At 35.6% G+C, this 17,413-nt stretch overlaps 1 protein-coding gene across 1 annotated transcript in view; it reads right to left on the bottom strand.

The window, feature by feature from the left end:
* Positions 1-2,664: 2,664 nt before the first annotated feature.
* ACADL (acyl-CoA dehydrogenase long chain) overlaps positions 2,665-17,413 on the bottom strand; it is a 38,751-nt gene continuing 24,002 nt past the window's right edge. The window contains exons 9-11 of the mRNA XM_032637547.1: positions 10,963-11,090; positions 8,816-8,902; positions 2,665-3,961 (exon numbers count right to left, since the gene is read on the bottom strand). Of these exons, the coding sequence (XP_032493438.1) occupies positions 3,868-3,961; positions 8,816-8,902; positions 10,963-11,090 (309 nt within the window). The 3' untranslated portion in view covers positions 2,665-3,867. The remainder of the gene's footprint in view (positions 3,962-8,815; positions 8,903-10,962; positions 11,091-17,413) is intronic.

Raw genomic sequence — 17,413 nt, 5'->3', positions numbered from 1 at the left:
GGTTGAGAGTCCGCCTGCCCACGCAGGGGACACGGGTTCATGCCCCGGTCCGGGAAGATCCCACATGCCGTGGAGCGGCTGGGCCCGTGAGCCATGGCCGCTGAGCCTGTGCGTCTGGAGCCTGTGCTCCGCAACGGGAGAGGCCACAACAGTGAGAGGCCTGCGTACCACAAAAAAAAAAAAAAAAATTATTGAGAAAAAAACGTGAGGGAGATCACTGGCAAATGTTGAAGCTAGAGGCTCATTACACTATCTTCATTACTTTTGAGTGTGTTTGAATTTTTCTGTAATTTTTTAAAAAGTTTCTCATAGGGCTTCCCTGGTGGCGCAGTGGTTGAGAATCTGCCTGCTAATGCAAGGGACACGGGTTTGAACCCTGGTCTGGGAGGATCCCACATGCCGTGGAGCAACTAGGCCTGTGAGCCACAACTACTAAGCCTGCGCGTCTGGAGCCTGTGCTCCACCACAAGAGAGGCCGCGATAGTGAGAGGCCCGCGCACTGCGATGAAGAGTGGCTCCCGCTTGCCACAACTAGAGAAAGCCCTCGCACAGAAATGAAGACCCAACAAAGCAAAAATTAATTAATTAATTAATAAACTCCTAGCCCCAACATCTAAAAAAAAAAAAACAAAGTTTCTCATGATAATGAGATTTCAAAAATAGCGTAAAACTCCCTTTCAACATTTATTATAAAGCAGTAGACATGACAGGCCTACAGTTGGCTTCCATCTCAATGTCAAATCTTTCCAATGACTCCAAATAAATAAATGCTGTGTGTGCCAAAAATAATACTGACATAGGAAAAAAGCCAGTCTCCTAGAAATCTTATACCTTGAGCAATAAACTACTAAAATTACTAGATTAGTAAAGATTTGCAGTTAGATTTTTAAAACAGCAAATCAAAACAACTTCTTCTATATATTGTCATTTTCAATGACAACATCAAAGAAATAAAGGGCAAAAATAATTTTAAGGCAATAATTATGATTCTAAAATTCTCAGCCAAAATCCAAAATTACTCAGGCTTTTTGATTCTCATTAATTATTTACACAGTGTGGCTTTCTTGCTGTGTTGGTCCAGTCTGTTCCTTTGAGCATTATTATTATTTATCATTTCTTGAGCACTTAGCACTGCATGAGATACAGATGATAAATTCCTTCCCTAGGGGACAACTATCAAAGCCATACAAGCAAAACACGAAGATAAGCTATTTAAGAAATGAAAACTAAATAGAAGGTTAAGGAACACATTCTGAGTTCCCTGTTTTGCTCTTTGCTGTAAGCTCATGCTACAACACTTGCTTCATTTGGGGGTGCAAAAGAAGACTGAATTTGCAAGATAAACAACTAGCTTAGAAGAGATAGAAAACAGATCTCAGGGATCATTCCAAGAAAATATCCTACCTTAGAAATCGTTTCACTTTCTGATATAGAAAAATTACAAGAACCTATTCCTAGCTCTAGTGGACCGTAATAACTGTGCGTGTGTGCGAGTGTGATTAAGGGCTGCCCAGCAAACTTTCTGTTCTCTTTCTTTTGATAATACCACTCTCTGCTTCAGGAACTGCTTCCCCCAGTCTGTGTGCTCCTGATGAGACTGTCAATTATAGTGCACCTTTCCCCACCTTATAATGATATTGTGCTGAAGGATGTAGGTCTGGAGCAGCCCAAGGTCATTTTTACAGGCCCTATGATGAAATTTCTCTGCAGTGTGCATTAGGCCAACTTGCAAAGAAAAGTAGAAATAAACAGATATAGTGTAAGTGCTGACAGTCCTGAACCTCAATCAGGCCCTTGAGACATGAGTTCCTACAGTTCTTTAGATTGTATGAGCTGCTCTACAATTCATTTTGGCTAGCACACTCAAAGTTTTTGCCTAGGATGGTCTGAATTGGGTTTCTTTGTCATTTGCACTTGAAAGAATCCTGAGAAGTTAAATAATTTGCCCAAGGTCCAATGGCTGCTAAATGGTAGGGTCATCATTCAAACCTAGGTTTGTCCACCTCTACATAGCAGGCATTTCCTACTATGTTACTTTACTGTTTATCCTACAGATGTTTAATTCCTAAAATCTAGTTTCCTGTAAGCCTGGGAAAGGGGCTGGGGCTGGGGCTGGAGCGGTTGGTCTAATTCTGTATTGTTTCCTGGTAGTAGGAGTGAGGTGAAAGTGGCAAATACAGTAATATCTAATAAGAATTTATTTTAACCAATTTTGTGCGGTATTTACTGAACAAGGACTCAAGTTGGCAATCATACAAACTTCAACTCAAGAGCAAACTGAAGGTATATAAGACTAGGATAGAATGGTATCAAAGTATTTTCTCTACTCTCTGCTCTACCCAGTTGTAAAGACTGCATTAAAAAACAATGCTTAGGGGCTTCCCTGGTGGCGCAGTGGTTGAGAGTCTGCCTGCTGATGCAGGGGACATGGGTTCGTGCCCCGGTCTGGGAAGATTCCACATGCCGCGGAGCAGCTGGGCCCGTGAGCCATGGCCCCTGAGCCTGCGCGTCCAGAGCCTGTGCCCCGCAACGGGAGAGGCCACAGCAACAGTGAGAGGCCCACGTACCGCAAAAAAAAAAAAAAACAAAAAAACAATGCTTAATACCCATACCACCAAATAAAATGTTTAGGTTCTTTAAGTTAAACAAGAATACACCTATTTATTTCCATTTAAAAACTACTTTATTCACTGTCTCAGCAATATATGCAAAGAAAAACAAGTACTAAAATGATGCTAGCAGTTTACAAATCAATGGCTTATTTTTTGATTATTTAGTCTCAAACCGAACGTCATTTCCTCACTTTCCTACTTTAAATGCTTACTTTATTTCCTTTACTGCCTTTATCATTATTTGAAATTATTTTGTTTATTTACTTGCTTCTTACCTTATTTATTACAACTTATTTATTCACTTATTAGCAGGGATCTTGCCAATTTTTTAAATCATATTTCTCATCATATTTTTAACAGCCTGGCTTATAGATGACACAAAGTGTAAATCTGTTAAATTAATTAAAAAATTACACTGCTCCAAAATAAAAGTCACTGTTTTGATACCTATAAATACACCAATATCTTGAAACTAAAGGATGATGGATTATTCTGTGTTCTCCTAGAAATTAAACTGGGATGGAAATCTGTTGAAAGCCCAGGGGTCAGTGGTTGAGGCAACCAGTGGCATTCTCTAGTGGGGATTTGCTTAGCTGAGTCTAGTGATTCTAAGGCTATAAGGTAGGAAGGCTTCCTGCTTCAACCAGAGCAGCCCTTCACACAACAGGATTTCACAAGGACTCGGCATAAGCTTTGGCTTGAAGAAAGTGTTTCATTACTTAAAAACAGAGGTTTAGGATAGGGTGGTAGAAACCACTGTTTGGGGGAATTTGGACTAAGAGATAGCTAAACATATTTTGCATTGTAAATTATATTTATTTTTCCTTTTTAAAGTCAATGTGCTGTAAATATTATTAATCTCATTTTTAAAGTATAATAACAGAATTATTTCTGCCTCAATTTTAAAGATCTAAGTGACTACGCTCTTTTAGAATTTTAAGGATAAATGAAACATTAAGGCTTCTAGAATCAGAAAATCTTTGCCTTTTAGCTATATAAAAAATTAAAAGTTAAACCTTTTAATTGGAAAGGTTTAGGATCCTACTAACCTTTAAAATAGAAAACTTTAGGATATTTGGATTCAAAGATTTCTCCTCCCACTGTGTTAATCTTGTATTTGTATTTGATTTCTTTCTCTGTAGAAAGAACATATAAAAACATGTTTAGTGTTCCCTCCCTTTCCAGGTTGTATTTTATCTTGAGTAGATTTAAAACCAGATTAGTTGTAATAGGATTCCAGGATGTGGGCAGATGTCTACTTGTCACTGACGATCTCTCTTGCAATTAGCTCCTTCATTATTTCATTGGTACCACCATAGATTGGCTGAACTCGGGCATCCACATAAGCTCTGGATAAATAAGAAGATGATTGAATGAATAAACAAAAGATATTAGAAATTATAAATTTTGTCTTACCAGGTAACTATTAATTACTTTAAAGTGTTCATTTAATGAAATCCAAACAATAAAAGTTCTTTGTAAATTACTTTTTTTTCTGTATGGCATCCACCCTAGATTGGTATAATTATAAAATTCTATTAAGATATTGATCATTTGTATAGTTTTGTTTTAGCCTGCTTGAAGAGATTACAAATTCAAAATAACATTTCTAAGTATGTTTCTTTTGATTTAATTTTGTAAAATTCAGCACATATAATAACATTCCAAAAAGGGCAATTGTAAATTTAGAAATGGATGGAATGTCTTAATATCTTGTTACCTTTAATGTTTCCCCCCAAAAGCTGAAATCTACTGGTTTTATAAAAAGCAAAAGAGAAAAGAAAGTACATATTTTCTAACATCCTTTAGATTCCCATCACTACTGCTGCCATCGGCAGTATAAACTGATGCCTCAGAAAATATTACTTCACAAAGTTAACAAGTAACTTATTTTTTGGAAATGATTAACAGTCACTCCAGTAATGTATGAGGTTGAAATACTGAGTGGCTGAGTATACTGCCATAAAAAAACAAGAAGGAATTCACTTTTGGTAATGATGACAGCAACCATAACACTATATAGTTGGTTTTACATTTTCTCATGTCATTTTATCCTCTCAGCTCTGGATTTAGGGAGGATAAATATTATTATTGTTTTGCAGGTAAAGGAACTGAGACGCTGAAAAGTTAATACATATACTAATTAATGGCTGCTATTTAATGGTCACATAACAGATCATTGGCAGCCTGGAATGAAAAGGTAGGTATCCTGCCACTTTGGCAAGTATCTTTTTTATTACATCTCAACATTTTCATTGGTCCAGAAATGTAAGATTAGTTACTGAGCTTTGGACTTTTCTAGTAGACAAATTCAAAGGCATTTTTTTCAAGCATTAAATTTTTTTTAAATTTAATTTGAGACAAATTAAATGTGCAAGCTCTCTAGGAACATGACCAATTCTGAACTTTTCCTTGTCCACGTTCACCACGGAACCTTACAAACAGTGAGCGCTCAGTAAATATTTATTGATTTGACTTCTTGTATTACAAAGGAATTTTAGAGTCTCAATAGCTGCTTTCTTATGAAACTTGAAATCTAGAGACATATGTGTTTTCAAATATATTTTTCCTTTTGAACAGATTCCATTGTTGCCCACAAAATCTAACACTTTCATTTACAGGACTTACCTGGCATTTCAGCCTACTTCAGCAATCTCAATGCTTTTAGACATTTTTGGATCAGGTTGGGCATATTTTTTTTCACATTAAAGAAGTTCCAATGGAGTAGGTAATTGACAGAGATCAGTAGCCCTTTTATAGGTTACTAATTAAATTCAGTCATCAACTAAAATTAACAGAGAATGGCAGCAGAAGGAATGTTTAACCCCACAGTGATGAAGCTATCTCAGGCTGCTCTTCCTAGCACTGCAGACAGGTCTTGAAATGCCAAAACTTAAGCCTCACTTGTCATAGGCCCAAGCCTAATGAGTAAGACTGAAGTAAACTCACATGCTTAAGACTGGTTATTTTTAAACAAACAGAAAACAAATAAATAAAACAAAACCAAAAAGCAAAAAGCACCTCTTTGATCTGTGAAACTAAGACTCAGCAACACACACATAGCTTAATCTTAGGATATAAAAACACAATTAGAATGATTTTTTTTCTATCTCATCAAAGTCTGTACACTTCATCCACATACTGCCTAATGTATCTAATTAGTTTTTTTGATATTATCTTACTACTTTCTCTCGTTATCTTATGAAAAGTTCCTTCCCTATGTCTTTGGGGAGAGAAATAGCAGTCTAGTTTAAAAATTCATACAGTCTTCAAACCAACAAGCTGGCCAAGGGGATTATTATTCCTGAAAGGAAATGTCAAGTCTCTCAAACTGAAACTAGGGATTTCAAATAAGCCATCAAGTTACAATTTTTGCTTGCTATTGACCTGATGGAATTGCCTCCGAGAAAACAGAGACCAAGACTTATGCTACGCTCTAATCTTGGACCGTGCAGATGGTTGACTCCTCTTCACCTAACATGCCTTTCTTAGGAACCGAACCAAACTAGACAAGCACTGAGCCATGACATGTCTACATACCCTGCAGCAGTTATAATAGCACAGTTAAGTAGAAAAATATAAACACCCATTATTATTTTACTTTCTTAGCATTTTGAATATTGTCAATAAGGTGGATTAATATTATGAATAAAACATGAAAACACACAGGAAAAATTCCAGAGATGATTTAATTTGTGCTGGCATAACTCAGTGTTTACTTTGATTTCATGACTACACAAAGATAAAAAAAAAATCTGCTTTTGATTAAGGCCTGTTTGAAGTAGTTCTGGAAGGATATACCAAAATCCAAGTCCAAGGATTGATAAAGAAAAGGAAATCACTTAGCTACTTCATGCCTACATTCTGAAGGAAGGAAAAACCCTACTTGTTGCTGAGTTTTTATAAAAGGTTATAAATTATATACACCCTGTGATTAAAGCTTTCTGAGCTGCCCAGTGGCTACAGAAAATTAGTAAATTATACCTAACAGAAGCTCTATGCTGGAGCTTCTGGAGCTTCTGTTTTTAATGTAACTTGAATAAATGTTTATTTTCCTCATTAAGGACTATAAGCAAATCAAATGTTTTCAATTATGCTTGCCAAAATGATAAATTTGAAAGTAAGTTTCAATACTAGTTTGATAATTTTTCTCTTTTAGATACTCTGTATTTAGATTAAAATTATAAGAAGTTTTTGGAAGCTCACAGCATTCTCATTCTCAGATTCAAAACTAAATTGGACTTCTCTCTATATAGCAAAAACTTCCCTGAGAAAATTTTATAAACTGAAAATATTGCCAAATAAAAGGAAAAATATATCTTCTGCTATGAGGAGGAGAAATGCCATGGAGAGATTACTGAGGCAAAAGACTATAGGAAGAGGGAAAGAAGAAATGATGGAGATGGAGGAAGAAATATGGAAGAGGATGCTGCCTACTGACAAACTGGTACTGCTTCGAAATGATAACAAGAATATTCATATATAATAAAATAAAAAGGCTATATTTAATTTATTTTAAAGTTGAAGGAAGTACAAATTCTACTTAGAAAAAAATAATACTTTTGATTTAGTTTTAGAGCAAAATAGACAATAAAAGTTTTAAGACATGACAACTTAGATCCTTTTTATATGCAGGTTAATTTTTCTATAATGTCTATTTTTTTTTTTTAGTTTTAAAAAAGTGATAATTTGAAAGAAGACATACAAACGACCAAAAGGTATATGAAAAAATGCTCAATGTCACTAATCATCAGGGAAATGCAAATCAAGACTACAATGAAATATCATCTCACACCTGTCAGGATGGCTATTAACAAAAAAGCCTAAAGACAAGTGTTGTCGAGGATATGGAGAAACTGCAATACTGGCGCACTGTTAGAGGGAATGCCAAGTGGTGCATCTCAGCTGCTACGAAAAATAGTATGGGAATTCATCAAAAAATGAAATAAAACTACCATATGATCCAGAAATCCCACTTCTAGGTACTTATTTGAAAGAATTGAAATCAAGACCTCCAAGTGATGCTAGCGCTCACATGTTCAATGCAGTATTACTCACAACAGCCGAGATGTGGAAACAACCTGTATGTCCATGGACAGATGAACAGATAAAGAAACTGTAGTGTAACATATAATGGAATACTATTCAACCTTAAACAGAAGGAAATTCTGCAATATGTTACCACCTAGATGAACCTTGAGGACAATTCTTCTAAGTTAAATAAAGCCAGTCACAGAGAGACAAATACTACATGATCCCACCTACATTAGGTATCGAAAATAGTCAAGTTCATAGACTCAAAGAGGAATGGTGGCTGCCAGGGGCTAAGGGAAGGGGGAAATGGGGAGTTACTAATCAATGGGCACAAAGTTTCAGTTAAGCAAGATGAATAAGTTCTAGAGACCTACTGTACAGCACTGTGCCTACAGTTAACAATACTGTATGGAACACTTAAAATTTTGTGAAGAGGGTAGATCTCATGTTAAGTGCTCTTACTGCAGTAAAATGAAATAAAATAAAACAAAATAAAATGATTAATAGTCAATGTAAATTAAAGGAAGAATAGTAACCTATTTTTTACCCATTAGATTCACTTGAAGTTTAAAGGGCAATAACATTCATAGCTTAGGAGGAGAAGTCATCCTTAGACTTTGTTCATTTGAGTACGAGTTGCTTCAAACTGGAGGAAATGATCTGGAAATGCACTAAAATTTAAAATATGCATACTTTTGAACTAGCAGTACTACTTTTGGGACTTTGTCCTGTTGTAATCAAACACACATGTACCTAAGATAAATGTATGAAGGCGTTTATTGTGGCACTGTCACAGTAAAAAACTAGAAAAAACCTGAATAATTAACCATAATCAATTATAATAAAATATTATTCAACAATAAAAAAGGGATATTAATCCCTCTGTATAATGATTCAAATAAAGCTTTAGTATGTTATATATTTATATTTATATTTAGTATATTGTATAATGCAGTACATCTTCACTTTTTAAAAATATGACAAAATCCTAGTGGTGAGCTGATAACATGAAGCTGTTTCTACCTACTTGAACACACTCCATAGTCAGCTGAAAAATACAAAGATTTTGCACCTCCTTTCCCTTTGTACTCGATGGACAAAGGACAGTTAAAGAAATGTTCCTTTCTCTTCACACCACCCAGAAGGTGTAACACAACAGGCATACTCACTTGGCAATTGGGTACTCCCACATGTATCCCCAGCCTCCATGCAGCTGCACGCAGTCATAAGCTACACTGTTCTGTAACTCAGATGCCCTAGACGACCAAAATAAAAAGCAGAAAAGGAACATCTGAAATGAATTTTCATGAGATGTTTTACAATCAGGAAACAAATTATTTATGATTGTTTAAATGCTTACATTTATCAAACAATTAAAATTAGACATATTAGCCAACCAGAGAAGATTGATATAAATTCCACGTGAAATAAATCTCAAGAGAATTTTCATACAACAAATACTTTCTTCATCAATTATACTTCTGGCTGGGTTTTTTGTTAAGTCTAGAAACAAAATGTAGAAAGCTTAGACTATTTATTAGGTGTTGGCTACCTTAAGCCTGAAAGAATGTAGTAAAACTTGAATTTGGTCTAATTTATGCAGATTCTCTATGTGATCTAAGTTAACTGAATAATTATACAGTCACCTATTTTCTTTTGCCTTGTGTAATATGTGTTTTTTTCTTCAAATGTGTCACTTCCTACCTAAAGGTTGCAATTCTGAATTTTAGTAACTGAAAAAATTTTTTTTCATAAATAAACTGAAAGTAAAAGTGAAAACCTAAGAGGGCAGACCTCTATTAAAGTACCTACTATCATATAGGAAACTTATTAAAGATTATTTGGGAATTATTATTCCTGAAGTACATGTATATTAACATGAGGTGCTTCAGAAATACCCTTTTCTGATCTTATCACAACAATTTTAACTATTGTTAAAATCCATGAGATGGCTGGTAGGAACTTTATTCATCTTAACATAAAATACAAGTTAGTTCAAAATCTTTTCAACTTACTTTCAACAGTGGGAAATATGAAGAAAAGGTAAGCATAGACACATTTTCCTATAAAAAATAATTTTTAACTCAAGCCATAGGACACAGGTCAGGATGTTCCTGAGAAATACAGTAACAATATGATGATTAACAGACAAGGTTTAGGGGGCAATGATATTTGGAATTCTATACATTTTTGTATTTGGCGAGTATTTTAGTAAAGTATTTGCTGGGTTAAAACTACTTGCTCCCTCTGCTCCAATATGAAACACCAGTATGTCTATAACCTGGTGTTTTCAAAAAACAAAAAGGCCAACAGATAGCCAAATATCTCTTTTTCCAAAAATATCTAAAATATTTTTACTCTTTTTCCCACTAGTCAAAAAACTTGCTCTAAGATGTAAATGTAAAATGTCTCCCACAAAAGTGCAAGTTTCTAGTAATTCCACATGACTTTTCAACCTGGCAACTTTATTATTTTGGAATCATTACATAAACCACTATTCTACATATTTCCCCATTCTACTTCTGACTGAACACAAGTTAATGAATAATGACAGGAATTTTTTCCAGGTTATTTTTGGGCTAGTGAGATGTGAGAATGTTTGTTTTTAAAAGAGGAAACAAAACCCATTTCCAGAATTTGATTTAAACTATGTTCTTAAATCCTAAAATACACAAAAGCCTTATAGGGGTCTTTTTTCATTAACACATCTTTAATACCATTGCTAATCATCTTTAATACAAATGAAAGTCATTCTATACTACATTTTTTTTTCCTTTTGCTTAACAGAGCAGGTACAACTTTTGATTGGACAGTCAAATCTTCAGAAATTTTTCTTAGATATGGAAAACATCTTAAATAGAAAACTCCTGCCCAATCTACTCATTTCACAGATATCAAAATGTTGGCCTAGAAATAATTTAATTTAATTGCAGTTATTTAATGAAAGAATTGGGACTCTATCTCAGGACTCTAAGTATTACTGTAATTTTGTGATCTCACTATACTGCCACTCTTCAGATAATTTGAGATTAAACTACTATTTGAATGAACTAATCAGTCATCCTATTTTAGTCTCTTAATATTTTACTTTCAATGGCAAGCTAAAAGTTAAAAACCAACTTGAGTAAGTTTTAGCACATTATAAATTTATATGTTTAATGGGGCCCTTCAGCATTTTTTAAAAAGGTGGTTCTTATTGCTAGTTTTCATTTACTTAGCCTTCTTCCTTTAAGACCCTCAAGGCTGAGTGTCAAGTTGGAGGAATTCCATAACAATCTGTGCAAACACCACATTTTAATTACCATAGCACGCATACCAATATTTCGCCATGGAAGCAGTGGCAGAGTCCAGACGTTTCGTTTCATGCAGCTGGAGACAGCTGTCCACAAAAGCTCTGGTTACACAAATGTGTGTTTTTAATTCTGCTAGCTTATGCTGCACTGTCTTGAGTTTAAAGGAAATGAAAGGAAAAGATGAGCATAGGAGAAGAGCATATTTTGAGTCACTTAGCATATCAAAAATTATACAGTAAAATATCTTTAGAGCAAAACAAAAGTGGAATTACTGTTTTTTTTCTCCAAGAAGAGGCATATGTTAACTAAACAGCTCAAATTAAAAACCCACTATATTTCATTGCTAAGAAAACTTGTACTAAAAGATAAGATGCAAAGTAGATAAATAGATAAATAACATTTCATGTTTTAGGTTAAAAAATTTAGACCATCTAGGGAACTTTTCAAAAAACAGCATGACTTTAATGGGTGAACACCATCTTGAGGTACAGTCCTTTAGGTACAGCTGTTGAAAACACCTATTTTTGTCCAGAATCTAAATCCATGAAGAATTTTTCTCTATTAATGAAATTAAGTATACACATTTTCTGCTTTTTTGTCTGGGAGTAAAGTAATAAAATAACAAGCTGGAGGGACAACATCAAAAATATTTATTAGACATTATTATTTTATATTGCAAAGTATTTAATCTAGATCTGTAGAATTCAATGGGAGAATAACAGAATTAGAACACTCATGACATCAAAGTCCAGTACCCCCCAACCTCTTCCACCTTTCCCTGCCCTCCCTCTTATCTCTTTCAATAGCTTGCACAGTCTCTAACTTGAACTGAATGGTCTGGAATTGTCAGCGATAACATACACATATACCTCCTCCTGCTGGCCACAGACAACCAATAGTATTCTTGGAAATCATTCTATCTAGACCATCCTCAATTGTTTTTGATTGCTCTAACTTCAATCAAATTTTCTTGCATTCCTGACTCTTGGCTCTCACACCTTGAACTCTGAGTTTTCATGTGGTCTCTTTGGCACCAACTCTTGAACCACCTTCAGGAAACTGGCTTGAATTTGAAATACTACTGGCTTTCCACTTTGGGTAACCTCCAAAAATACACCCCGTTCTAGTTGAGCTCAAGTTCAAGGCTCAGCTATGGTCAGCTGGCTCTATCTTCCTTGTGGAAATTCAGATAGGAACAGAGTTTTGATCATTCTGCTTGGAATTTATGATTGAGACCTTCACTGTGGCTAATAAAAGGCATGGAAGTTAATGACAGTGGCACTAACTTGGTGGCACAGTGAAACTCAAACTAGAAATTATGAATGCACCCAACGTACGCAATGGCAAGTCCAAAGCCATGATTGCATTCTCAGAAGAAGGAAGGCTTCCTGGACCAGATATTCAGAGGATGTTGACCTGCCTTTGCTACTTGTTACAGCAATCTCAAACCACAAAACCAAACCCTTAAAAGCATCATTGTAGTGGAGACAGTTTGGGTTCTTACCATTTCTGGAAAAGAGTAGAAAAGGAGTATAAAAAGACCCAGGACCAGGCAAGACCAGGGTGTTGTCAGCTGGAGAAGGAGCTCTGAGGGACAGACTCCTCATCTGTGTATCAACATAACTACTATGCTGATGGAAAACCCAAACTGACTGCCTTTCCCTTGGGCTTACTCCATCCTGTTCTAGAAATAGACAATGTGACTGGCATCTAATGATTCTAAAGCCAAGCAGTGGGGAGGCTGGCACCACACTTTTCCACCTCTTGTATCCTGGCCTCTAATTTAGAACATGCCAGGTTTACCAAAACTTTCTTCCTCTCTCATACTTTCTCTTACTTTTTCTACCTCCCTTTCTATCCATTTCTATTTAATGAGGCCAAATCTCTAACCTTTAATCAGCACAAATTTTCCCACCCCCACCCCACACATCCAAGAGTACTCACAGAAGAATCTCAAGATGTAACAGGAAATGAAAAAGCGGGGGAATACCCTTCCATATATTGAACACAGATGACTATATATTCCATGAAAATCCCTGAAACTGAGGTCTTAGCTTACTCTTGGTGTAGGTCAATGACACTGCCCATGACACTTCATTTGGAACATAAGCGGGAGTCTGACAAGTCTCAAGATACTATTGCACACCGCCTCCCCACCCTGCGATGGCACATTTGAGAAATTACTATTTACAATATGAGAGATTCAAGATCTCTAAGCCCAATTATCTCATAAGAGAGGTGTTTCTATGGAAATGCTAGGAGCTTCTAGAAGCTGAAGTTAAATTTCAGACCAGAATGGGCTCATTTAGAAAATTCTTGCTTCAGTGCCTTCAGGTCAACAGGTTTGACAGAATTAATGCCAGCAAGAGTGCATAAGTTACTCTCGGGGGGATAAGAGATAAAATATTTACATACTCTTGGCATTGAGTTGGGTGTTACCAAACAGGTTTAGTCTTTGCTCTTCACTGCAAACACTGTATCATATTTTCGGAAATTGTTCTCTAATGAATGGTAGGTAATAATTGTACCACACGTTATTAGCAGGTGCTTTTGGTGAATGATCAGCATGCTCACAGCAATATTTTTTAACATTCATTAATAGTCACTCATAGATAATACTGCAGCTAGCATTTTATTTAAAGAAGTTTCCCTAAAGTTGCAAAGTGGATCAGATGGCATCTCTTTAAGAGTTCTGAATAACACAGTTCTTAGAATCATGGAATTGGAAGACCCCTTGGAGAAGTTATTGAGCCCAGTATTCCATTTAAACATCACCATTAGGTGTACTCTAATATATTACAGCTCAAGTATAAACTACAACAACTTAGGTTTGCTACCTGATTTTATAGTTAATTAACCCCACACTCAAGGTCTAAGAACGAAATATTCCCTTTTTGGAGAAATGTAAAGAAGAAATGTTATTTGTTGCCTCTCCTATTTTTTTCCTAATACTTTGTCCCCTTAGAATCAAAGAGCACATACCACAAAGAAATAACTAAAGCTTGTGTTAGAAAAGAACACTGAACTTTCACTTCGTTGTCCATGGGTGAAAGAGGTGAGAACAGAAAAAGTCTATCTACGTTAGATTTCTGGATAGTAAAACTAGTGAATGCATTAAGAGTGTAGGTTCCAGAGTTCAAATACTTTTAAATCTTGTGCATGCTATTTAACCTCTTCATGCCTCAATATCCTTATCTGTAAATAAGGATAAATATAATATTTATTATATGGAGTTGTGAAGAAAAAAAAGACAATCCATGTGGCACAGTGCCTGGCATATAGGGAACATCAATCAATGACAGACATTATCATTATTTAATATCTGAATTTTACTATTGTATTGTCCATTCCATAGAAAATCATGAGACTTGACAGCAGCTATGGAGAGTATGGATGAGACAACATGAAAATCCTGTAACTATCGCAACTTAAGTATGGTAGGTCTCCATTCTAAAAAGAAAGTAAATTTTAGGGACTTCCCTGGTGGCGCAGTGGTTAAGAATCTGCCTCCCAATACAGGGGATACAGGTTTGATCCCCTGTCCGGGAAGACCCCACATGCGGAGCAACTAAGCCCGTGGCCCACAGCTACTGAGCCTGCGCTCTAGAGCCCACGCACCACAACTACTGAGCTTGCGCTCTAGAGCCCACTAGCCGCAACTGCTGAAGCCCGCGTGCCTAGAGTACGTGCTCCGCAGTAAGAGAAGCCACCACCACAAGAAGCCCGCACACCGCAATGAAGAGTAGCCCCCGCTCGCTACAACTAGAGAAAGCCCACGCACAGCAATGAAGACCCAATGCAGCCACAAATAAATAAATAGCATCACAATTAAGTTAAAAATTCAAGATCTACTAAAAAAAATTAAAAAAAAAATAAATTTCGTGAAACGCATCCAAGTGGTCAGAAAGGCTCAAAATTCAAGAATATCAAAGAGAAAGGAAACTGAATCGTTATATGGTCATGAGAATGAGATTTTGCCAAATATAATATATAACATTTACAGGTCTCCTATTTCAATTTAATACTGGAACCATTGTATATCCAGCTCTGTAACAGGAGGTATAAGCACTTATTGGTTATTCATCTTCTCTGAATACATATCTAGATTGAATATGAAAATATTATTCAAAGATACTTATTTATATAAAAAAGAAGATTAGAAGAAATATCTCAGAACCACATATTTACTTGGAAAACAACACGGCTCTCGCCAATGCTATAGATACGTGTGGAAGCAGAATGCTACTGCCACCTAGTGAAATTTTAGTAAACTACCTTTGAAAGAAGGCAGCAATAAAATAGCACTTGCTTTGAAAAGGATTAAGAATATTTATTTTCTTTTTGCTATCAAAATACATATATACACATATATATTATTAAATAAATAAATATTTTGGAAGAAACTTTTCCTCCTATGTGTAAATATTATACCGATTTTCTAGTTTTTTTTCATGGTTAAATGTCAAATAACATTTAATGTTCTGAGCTATACAGGCAATCTCGGTAATATTATAGTCATTTTTGTTGTGATTTTATATGAAGTTCATAAACGCAGGAAGTGTAGATTACCAAGGGGATGGAAAAATATGTCTGTTTGGTTCAGTTTTTATAGTATCCAGAATAGGACTAAAGGCATGAGTATTTTAATAAACATTTTGAGAAGCAAATGACATTAATTCCACTTCGGATACAGTTGGGAAAGTCAGAGTGATACCAAGTAGTATCACTCTCTTTGTGTTGCTAGGAGGTTATAATGTGTATTTCCAGAGTCACGCCTATCAAATTACATTTGAACACACAACCTTCAGAAGGCAATCAATACATACTCGCTCAGTGAAACAAATCATGTATATCAACATTTCTCAAAATGAAAAAATTACATGAAAAAGAAATGTAATTTATTTATTGGTAAGAAGAGTCATGCATCGATAACAAAGAAACAGAAATATGATTGCTTTATGGTAGCCTAGTGTAATCAGTTGTACTGCATATGATTTATAAGTGTTTGTGTGCATAAGTTTTGATAAATTTAACTTTTCACAATAAATTTCTGTATATTTCATGGTAGTAAATGATAAAATTGACTAGTATCTACACATATTTTATGCATTCGTGCCATACGTTTATTCTTAATTTTTTCGATATTTCTAGGCTATACAGTTCACCTGCACATTTTAAGTTGCCACAAATCTCCAAAAGTTTTTCCAATGTATTTATTGAAAAAAATCCACGTGTAAATGGACCTGTGCAGTTCAAACCTGTGTTGTTTAAGGGTCAACTGTAATAGATAACTTTAATGAAAGCTCGCTTTGCCAGGCAATATTCTAAGCACTTTATTAGAAGTGTATTATCTCACCTAATCTTCATAACAACTCTATGAGGTAGCTACTCATATTACTCACATCTTAACAATAAGAAAGTACTTCTGAGAGAGATAATACAACTTGCATAGACCACAGAGACTTAAGTAGCTGTACTAGGATTTAAACCACACCTGAACTTAACTTCTATAATGCTGTCCTAAAAAGTTACCAAAGTATTTCATCTTTCTCTTTCCCTTCACAACACCTTTCAGCCAAGACATTCCACTTAGAAATTTTCAATTAGACTTCCAACTCCAGTTTTTTTGATGACTGCATTACTTAAAAGCTGTTCCTTCATTTTAAGGAGAGACTAGAGGGTCTAAAATTTGATTGATATTTTAGTGATTATGGCTACCATATACTGAGTTCTTCTGCAAATAACTTAAACTTCTTGGCAAAACCCAGGAAGTTTAAACACAATCATCCACCTTCTCTGTGCTTGAACCTGGGGAGCAAAACCCTTTTAGTAAAGCTAATACACAAAAAAGCAGGAGGTTCCGCTATAAGTGCATGATCACTAACCTGATTTGGGTCCTCAATACTGCCAGGAAGCTTACTGTAAGTGTCTCTAGTTAGTTCAGTCTCTCACTCTGAAGAAGGTATTTCAAACCTTCCTTACCTCCATGCCCCATTCACTCACATCTCTTTCTTCCCTACTGATAAGGAAAGATACGGAAGTCTCTGGAAGAGAGCTTTTGCAATTTTCTACCAACGAAGCTGAACTCTTGCTCATCCTTTCCTCCTTCCTTCCTGTTTCAGTGGAGGAAACTCCTCTCCTGTCAGGATGGGAAGGCCTATCTTTCCATGTATTGAAACTTTGGCATCCACACCTTCACACTGTCTCAAAGATCATATGCAGTTAATTATGCTCTCCATACCTACAATCTTTCCCTCTTTACTAAATCCTTTGTCTAGGTATTAAAATATGCTCTAGCATTCTCATCCTAATAATAATAACAAAAATTAATAATCTCCAAATATTTCACTTGATCTCCAGATATTTCCCTCCCTCCCTCCTCACCCTCCTCTTCTTGCCTTCTAGTTACCATCCTTTCTCTCAGCTACCTCACAGCCAAACTCAGGAAAGAGTTGCCTCTCATCAGTATCTTGA

Source organism: Phocoena sinus, chromosome 7 (assembly GCF_008692025.1).
Source record: "Phocoena sinus isolate mPhoSin1 chromosome 7, mPhoSin1.pri, whole genome shotgun sequence".
In the NCBI taxonomy this organism is placed as follows: domain Eukaryota; kingdom Metazoa; phylum Chordata; class Mammalia; order Artiodactyla; family Phocoenidae; genus Phocoena; species Phocoena sinus.
This window is presented reverse-complemented; position numbering and strand designations above follow the sequence as displayed.